At 36.0% G+C, this 9,695-nt stretch overlaps 1 protein-coding gene across 1 annotated transcript in view; it reads left to right on the top strand.

Annotated features, from left to right (window-relative positions):
* The first annotated feature begins 1,645 nt into the window (after nucleotides 1-1,645).
* The window catches only part of LOC124155681 (alpha-tocopherol transfer protein-like), a 30,763-nt gene continuing 22,713 nt past the window's right edge, over nucleotides 1,646-9,695 (top strand). Inside the window, exon 1 of the mRNA XM_046529709.1 lies at nucleotides 1,646-2,083. Coding sequence (XP_046385665.1) covers nucleotides 1,960-2,083 — 124 coding nt within the window. The 5' untranslated portion in view covers nucleotides 1,646-1,959. The remainder of the gene's footprint in view (nucleotides 2,084-9,695) is intronic.

Here is a 9,695-nt window from a genome sequence, read left to right as displayed (position 1 = left end):
ATCTAATGGGTTCGAACACGCCGAATATCTCAGGCATGGCAAAGCTTAAAAAGCTCAAAATGGTGTATTTTACTTAGAAAGTTTGCGCCACTGCACTGACTAGCATGTTTCCATTTTCAAGCACTTTCTCGATCCTACGTCCGAAGTAAGAAATCGAAAGCATTGAGAATTCAGGCTTAAGGCTGTACTGGGCTGATTTATAGAATTAAATCAGGTGCGCTCTCAAAGAGAATTTAAAAATGGGTTTGCGGTGTTTCTCAGCAATCAGTGAGTCAGAGTATACAAAATACTTTTTTACGGAATACGGTAATTTCAAAACTAATAATGATGTACAAACTTTATTGCAACTGCGACAACTTTATTAACATTTAGCTTAAAATAATTCATCTCTGTAATATACCATTCGTTGAAAGAGATAATCAATTTTTATATGGTTACATCTTATATATTGATTGATTGATGTGATTACCTCTATATTATACAATTCACATATCATAAAAAATATGATTATCTCTTTCAACGTAAGGGAAAAAAAGTCGTAGTATGCATGTATTTACAACGGTTTCCATAGAAAATAGATTTTTTTCTAGCTTGTTGTGCTCATTAAAGCGCCTTTTTTATTAACTTTCTGATAGACTCAATACAAATCCTACCACGTTCGGCCGCCATTCATCTGTCACATTAAGTAATATAAATTTTTAATAGACTTAGGAGATAACATATAAAAGTTAACTTTCCATTTAAACTTGTGTATATTTTTGCTTTTATACAATATTTCCATATATCATTGCACTTTTATATGATAAAAATGGAGCATATAACATATTCTATAAAGTTGTAAATTCTTGAAAATATTATCAGGCTGCTTCTTTGACACTCAACTAGGTACCATTTACAAAGATCAAACATTTATCAGTCAGGCAAAATATTCTCAGACTTCGGTTGCCTGTATCACTATTTCACAGATTAATTGCTTCTATCACAGGGTTAAATTAGCGTTTTCCGATATGAGAAACAGAATTTATCCGCTAATAACTTAGAAAGTAGCCACAAAAAAGCTAGCTAACTATGATTTTTATGCTGGTAAATAATCTATAATACACGTTAAATATTCATGTCAAAAGGTATTATTATTTTGCTTACAATCATATTTCATTCCTTTTTCCGTATCTTTTTCTTATGAAGGGGACAATTGGACATTACTTATTGCTGCGTTGGTACTGTGCAATGGAGCATCGCGAAGATTCTATCCTAAACTGTCCGTAAGCTCACGAATTGGTTTCCTTACTGTTTTCCTCTGTGTAATGGCTCTCAGTAATTTTTGGTCGGTAATTGTTGGAATTCATTGGCATTAAGTTAGAAAGCTATAAATAATTGGGTATGTTTAACTCGTAAACGGACCTTCATTTCTGGACAACACTCGTATATATGCACTTCGTTTCGCGAGTCTCATTTCGATGGCGCCGCACGCGAAATGGTGGTTGGGCATAGAAAGGGAGAGTTCCGTGGGGATGGGAGGTGCGGAAGACGCTTCGCGGAGCTGTGGGTGGGGTAATATTTATGGTCGTTTCCTCGGTGCGGGGAGAGTGAAGGAGGGGCACCCCGAAGACGGGGAGGGGAGGAGACAAGCCTCCGCGGAGTCCGCTGCAGGCGGTGACTTCAATGCTCGTCGGGCGGCTGGACTGATCGCTGTGGGAACTTCAACGCTCGCTGGCCCTTGACATATTTCACACCGAAGTCGCAAGACGCCCGCACGAGTATTTTCCTGCTTCACAAACCGAAATTCGCATTCCTCGAGTGGATTCCCTGATGCTCGAAGCGGCGGAGGGCGTCTCAACGTTTCCGGACGAACTGCGTCAGTTCGCTTGATCTTCGGATTCCATCGATAAGGGTTTACGCGCATACACTTCGGAGAGAAGATTGTGTTTTGATACAAGCAGGACCAAAACATTTTTCAAGATGGTGGTGATCAGTGAGTGCGAAAACGCTAATAATGTGAAGAAGGAAGAGCAGAAGAAACAGGACTGTGTTGCACTTCAGTGCTGGATGTTGAAGCAGCCTCATTTTCCGAAAATCGGATACAGTATGTATGATATACATATCAAAGTAACTATTTGAGTTATTAGCACTAGACCGTTAGTTTAGAAAATTTAATTAATTTACATTTTCCCAACGATTTCATTGCTTAGATATCCATAGTCGCTTGTCCTTTATATTCTCAGTAGTTGGTTAGCCAGCTCATACGTGAATCCTAGCTCAAGCGATTTAAATTTATTTGTTTTCTCATCATCTGCTATTTTCTCCTAAATCATTCACTCTAACTCGATGGTTGGCTTGGAAAAGTGAGGGTCAAGCTCACCCCAGAATAAGGCACAGACGTATGATACGACATATTCTTAGTATGATTTCTTTACCTGGCTACCTCGCACCTCTAGTATTTTCCCTTCAGAGATGACCAAAGGGTTCATCCAGAATAAAAACCCGGGATACTCCGATTAGTGACCCAACACCCGTCTCAATGGGTCACTAATCTCCCTAATAAATAAATTCTAATGATAGTAACATGATACTATAAAATAAAGTCTCCGGATCTGAATCTAAATCTAAATCTGATCTAAAAGTGAATATTTTTTCTTGTTTATCGCTTTTAATCGCTAATAATATAAATGTGTGTGATTAGAGAAAGATTATTTTGTGCTAACAATCATAAAGAGAAAATTTGAACACTTGTAGTTTTGGGCCTTTTTTCCAATGAAATTTTTGGATGGCCAAAATAAGGCACCACAATAATATATATTTATCATCAAACATGTTTCCTAATACGTATTTGAACATGACAGAAGAAAAGAATTTAAAATCTCAATACCATGCGTCTGGTGTAGATGTATGTTCCGATGGAAAAGTTTTAGACTGTGGGATATTTACATTGATTACACAAGTAAAATCAACACTTTTTTCACTTGTCATACAGTGCATAGGTACCTAGTTAATCGGATAAATACCCGATATAAAATGTCATCATAGAATATTTTCGTTGCTAAATCTTTTCGGTATTGATACGAGGAACATTTTCCGCGAAAAATTCATATGTTTGAATTTAGATCGCTTTGAAAAAAAAATATTTGTCAATGGAGAGGATTTTTTTTAGATATTGGTACAAGTAACATCATTTATTTCATAAAACAGAAGAAAAAAGAAGACTATATTTATCATGTCACGACAGGAACACTAACTCGTGGTGAAAACATATATATTCCATAAAGGCTCCATCAATTACGTAGATGTGTACACTGTACAGGTAAAATAAAAAGAGATTAAAAAAAACACGCTTCTTCCAAAAAATACTTTTTAGGTTTACTATAAATGAGTGTAGAAGAGCATTATAGGTGAGTAAGGATTGGTAAGCACGATTTTTTTCTCCGGGTGATGAAAAGCTTATTTTTTTACTATTTATTGCAAGTTATACTGTTTTTAAAAAGCGTGTTTTTTTAACCTTTTTCATTTTTATCTTTTCAGTTAGGGTATAAATGTAAATTTGTAATTGATTTTTTAACCCACTGTAATGTTATTTTCACAATTTCATTTTACAAGTGAGGAATATAAGGCTACTAAAAACTTTCTCATGTAAAGTGCGAAATAGCAAAGACTTAAACGATGCTGGACGCGTACAGTCACCTTGTAAACAACATCTAAATAGTTAAGGACATTATCTGACTATGTCAGAATTCGAACCTGTAACCTTCTTTTTGGTTGGGCAGACGTGTTAACCATGATCCCGGATGACCCCTGCTGAACCAATGAAGAATGAAGTCATTAATACTTACTCTAAAGCTAAGCGATCACTTTAAATGTTAACTGTCAAAAATTCAGCCTCACTCTGTCTCCACTGTCTCTGAAGACCTAGGAATAGTGTAAGACTCCCTTATCGTCTGGTTTTGATCTTTAATAAAATTTGCAAGCCAATCCGGCAATGCGAATTGGGTTAAAAGTCAATCACAACGTTCCATCGATGAAATAGAAAAAAAGATAAATCAAGTAAGAAAAATCTTGTAAAAAAATTTCTGGCGCACTTAAAACAGCTAATTCCGTAGATTTCGTTGAGATCTGAGTCCTTAAATTTCGTTAAGTTACGCCTTTTTTTAATAGACTACGAGAAAAATAAATATGTTGGTGCTCCTCCGTAGGCTGGCCAATGGATCTTTTTTTTTAATTCGTAAATCTTTCCCCCGTAAGTTTTTACATGTTAGAATTATAAAATTGTTGGTACTCTTCGCAAAAGTAACGGAAGAGTGTACCTTCTACATGAGAGTTTTAGTTTATTCAATAATACGAAAGGCTAAAATAGGTGGAAAAAGGCGTGTTTTCTTGCATGAATAGTTTTTGGAACATTTAATACAGATAATAAGGAGCGAGGTAGTTCAGTGGATAGACCGCTTGGCTACTGATCGAGAAGTCTCACGTTCAAATCCCAGGTGAAGGCTTCCGGCACCCCAAATCAAAATCCCGAAATTGCGAAGTGACCCAGGGAAGGAACTGGCCCCCGTATCAGATTTTCATACGCCTACGAACTTAGTTCGGAGTGAGCTCTATCCTTGCCAATCCATGCCAACCTTCGATTTAAATCACTGAGTAAGGGTTTCCGAATTAAGATAACAATAGGAAAATGTCTGGCAATTGTATAAACACTTGTGCTGTTATATGACTTAAACGAGAAACTTTTACTGCTCTGATCCCGTTCAGATAAGAACAGATATCCACATTTGTGCAATTTAAACCATTCTAAATATATTGATGGGAATACACATTTAATCCATGACACCAAGATAGGGAAATTTATTTTACATTTATTGAATAAATGTAAAATACTTTTATAATTATTTTAAAACTATTTTTCATACATGATTCATAATTTGAATCTGTATCGCAATAATGCAGATGACGTCTCACCAAAGCCTTATTATGATTCAAACATACATTTTTATGATTCAAACATAAATTTTTATGTTTGAATCATAATAAGAATAAAAATTTATGACGAATTGCTCTGGTTGATATTTTAACAGTAATTAATAAATAAACAAATTTAAGTGAAGCTATAGCAGGAATGGAGAGTCGATAGATGTATGCGCTGCAAATCTTCATAAAAAATAATGGAGAAATGAAAGAAGTTCCATGCTCAAATCATTCCAGAAATGAATAATTTCCATACCTTGGGAGCGCACGTTTCAATATAGAGTAGACGCTGTAGGGATGAACATTCAAAGTGGAGCAAGAATGTAAAATTCCAAAAGTAAGCCAAATCTTGAAATCGTATGCGTGTCAGCTCCAGACAAACTTGACCTTTCCCGTTGCGTAGTGCAAAACAGGTTTTCAATTTTCTCAGCAGCGTGTGAAAGACCACTCCGTCAGTGATGTTTCTTTTTCGGCGGTTGAGTACGCTGGATAGCCTATGCAGGCAAAAGGGAAAGTTTTACGAGTCGCCACCGTAACTTGTTCAAGGTCTCGACGATTCCACAGCCGAATCTCGCCTTCAATGATGTAACAAGCATCAGCCGCCTCAGATAACTCAGAGAGACTATGCTGAAGGCCAGGAATGTCCTGCGCAACCATCCAGTAGTTTCAACCTACCCACGTGCTACACTTGTGCGGTGCCATAAAAAGTATCAAATACGTATTTTCGTACCGTGCCTTATCTCTATAAGAACTGGTCATCGTTGAATATATCATTTTTTTTTATATTTACAATGTAATTAGACAGCAAATGTTTTACTGTTCTTGTAAACACACCATTTATGAACTACACCATTAATTTAGCTCATGGAATAATCACAAAAATGACAAAAAAAACATGCAAAAAATTATTAAATTAGTAGTAGATACATATTCCCAAAAATGCCACAAAGGTTGATCAAATGCATTTTCATAGGTTTCGTAAATTGTTCAGTACTGATATGATATAATTATGCATTTTATACAAGACTTAATTCTTTGCAAAAGGGAATAGATGTGTATGGATGATGTCTATACGGGTCGATCATCAGATCAGTCGTTAGCTTCATTTTAAGTAAAATCATTATGTTATTATTGTTTCTCGAAATCTATCCAAGTCTGTCCACTGCAGCAAAACCCATGGGTCCTAATGGAATATGTATCAATCATAAATCAATACAATACAGTCGTTGTTCATTTGGAGCACAGAGTCCTATCTTTGAAGTTTTTACTTATTTCATATTTTCACGAACGCAAATCAGTTTGTTAAAACTTTCGCGATTGGTGTGAATGTGTTAAACTTGGAATTTCCTCGCGTAAAGGAATTCCCTTCGTAGTCTCCCGTAGTAAAAATAAGAAACCTCAGTAATTATAAGACAATTTTATTATAAACTTACGTCACTTTTGCTGGCGGAGACAAATTAGGCACTCGCTTAGCGGTGATATTTCAACCGTCAGTAAAATCATGACTTTCACAAAAGAAAAGAACGTGTGCCCTGAACGCACGTAATTTTAGCCGTCATTTTGTACCTTATTTGCTGACCCCCAAAGCAATGAGCTCTCATATTTTAGTAGGCAATTTGCGTAGATAAATAAGGATCATAACATTTACCTCTTAGTTGCCAAGCGTATAGCCAAACGACAACACTAATCGTTTCCGGTTCATCAATGAACCCGATAAAACAAAGCCAAGTCCCTCCACCTTTAAAAGGCCTTGAAGCAGTGCCGAAGTATGCAGAGAATTAATTGACGACGCCGTTCTCCACTCGTCAAGTCAAGATATTTAAATGCTTCAGCTACGCTTGTTGAAACGATAGCACTCCCATTGATACAGTTTTGCCCAGGAAAATTTTGTACGCGTTTTTTTACTGGTGCCAATGAAAAACACATTTTCAAAAACTTACTTTGTAAACAAGCTTTTTAAAATATATCCTCGAAGATATACTAAAATTTTACGTCTATATGATTCTCAACTATCCACGGATGTTTAGCAGGAAAACAAATATATGCTATGCACTAATAGGTTTTATACTCTCATGCATGTATTTTGGGTTGATTGCTTGTTTTTTGTTGAGTTCGAAGTTCAAACACGATTAAAACACCTAGTACGATGAGCCTCGGTATAATTGGCATGAGAATGAAAGAACCTGGATAGCGTAGTGGTCTGCGCAGTGGCCCGGAAAGTCAAAGGTCCGTGGTTCGATTCCCGCTCCAGGGGAATTTTTTCTCATAGCAATTCTTGTTTAAGATTAAAACGTTTCTGCATTCCTTGGTACATTAAAATTTTTGGGTTGGTCAACAATTTAAAGTGATTCGAAGATCGTAGGCATATTCCTCTAGATAAAGGTTGGTGACCTAAGGCTAAAGAGTCAAAGGCGGCTGCTGGAACAATTTCAAGCAACCCACACTGTCATTACCTGCTGGTTAATTGAGCACTTTATGTTATTCGAGTATTTAAAAAGAGCGGTTACCACTTAAATGCTGAAAGTTTATTATATATTTTTAAAATCAATGCTCAAATTAGTATTTACGTCCCATCAAGCCATGAAAATAGGAACTCTAGGCTCTCGGGCATGAAAAGGCACCCGAACAATGCCTTTAGAGGACGTATCACTGCCAATTCACCGGTGATGTGCGTATTATTTGTTTCCTGTTTGCTTTTTTATACCTTGCGGTATACTCTTGGAGTTTTTAGAGGATACAGAGTGGACCCTTGCAGGCATTTGGCTACATCTCAAGTATGACATTTCCACCTCAGAGAAGTTATGCTTCCACTGAAAGCTTGTAATACCCCGAAAATATAGGATATTAGTTGATCATTACATATTATTATCTTATTTGATCATGAGGTAGATATGTGTTTTCATGACATCTTTCAGCAAAAAGTTAACTTTACCCGAAAATCTACCGTGCAAAAGGAATACTTCAGCAGTCAAGTAAATCAGAAATCAGTCTATTTTCCAAAATGGCTTTATAAACATTACAATAACCAATTAGCTAAAATTGCGAGTCCTACCTTTTGAGTCATCTTCGTCAAATCAGTTTTCATTAAATTTGATGGACTTACATGATTTTAAATTCAACAGAAAAAATAGTGCTTACAGATGATTTCCTCACTCGTCATCTCAGTAAACACAACAGAGCTTCTGTTTGTCATAAACTGATATTCATTCGAAGATTCCATGAAAAACATGTTACCAAAGGACCTTCAATTCCACGAAATAAGAAAAACTTTGGCGAGTGATGTTAGCGATGACCAAGTCTATTTGCTCTTGCCATGAAACAGCCAACGCCAGTTCTCGTGAAAAAGTATAATCGGGTAAATATTCAATCTTTCAACTTAAAAAAGAAAAAATGAAGGATGTCCTTGAGAATCCATCACCTACCATATGAGGAGAATAAATTCTTAAAGCCATCCGCGAAAAATTATAATCTCCATTCCCATCAGATGTTAAGAATCGCTAACAAGAAAATAAAAATCATTTAACCTATAAATCAACGTAGAATCTAATAGTAGAGAAGTAAATACAGAAAATATAATGGCCAATTCAGCTAACCATGGAAAATTTAGGTCACATACTTGAGACGTCGATTCTAAACGAGACTCGTAACGCGTCAAGAAATAACATCTACTCTCTAATAATAATTCTACTCCCACCTCAATTGGTCGCCCTTCGTTCTCATTTCTTAAACATCTCTAGTAGTAAACTCTTTCGTCCGTTTACGCATAGCCTGAACTCATGCTCGCTGTACATACACAAGCAGTGCGGACGCTCGGATCCCAACCAATCCGACGATTTTATGACCACAGAATTGGAGCTTAAATGTTAGAGACCGAGCTATAATAGTAAATATACACGTAACCATATGAAATATATTATTTTATTAGAGTCTTCGGGATATACTTAGCATTTTTTCCATTAGCCAAAAGAAAAATAGAAAGCATTAACGTAATTTTTTTGGTAAACTGTTCTTTGATTTTAGAAATATTTGTAAACTCATAAAATGTCGCAATTATCTCATTAATATTGCATTTTCTGATCAGATGGCATGTAAAACCTATAAGAAATAAATTAGTATTAAAAGTATTTCATACTGAATTGGTTTAACGTATTCGTGCAGAGCTCAAGCATCAGGGATTTCGATTATAGTGTATTAGGTCTTGCATTTTTTTACCAAGAATATAAACGGCCATGCTCATGAACATAACGTTTATCGCAAGCAATTAACCTATACCAAGTAGAATTAAACAAAAAACATTAATACCTAACTGAATGTTAAATAATTGTAATTTAAAATAACAAAATGCTTACATGCACCCAAATTCAGCTCCCCAGTTTCGCAAAAAAGAGGGAAAGTTGCGATCACGAGTCGACATCGGAAATCAAAACATCACATCGAAAATTAATCAGAAACCTAATGCCAACCATGAAGTCCTCATTCACATTATACGTACAAATACATTCATTTTCTGATTCAGCCATCTCAAATCCAAAACTTTGCCCATGATATGAACATTATCAATGGTAATTAATGAGAGTATTAATCATAATTCGAGACGGATTGGATAAGGTGCCAGGATATCTCCAAAAAAAGCTCGCAGAAAACTAAGATACAGTGTTGATAGAATGGCCTCGCAGTTGGATTCGCTGGTAGTATTTGAGGGCCGGAAAGAGGAAGGTTTTCCTGCGTAAGCAACGGAGCAA

Source organism: Ischnura elegans, chromosome 3 (assembly GCF_921293095.1).
Source record: "Ischnura elegans chromosome 3, ioIscEleg1.1, whole genome shotgun sequence".
Lineage (NCBI taxonomy): Eukaryota > Metazoa > Arthropoda > Insecta > Odonata > Coenagrionidae > Ischnura > Ischnura elegans.
The sequence above is the reverse complement of the archived record's forward strand: the minus strand, read 5'-3'. Positions and strand labels throughout refer to the sequence as shown.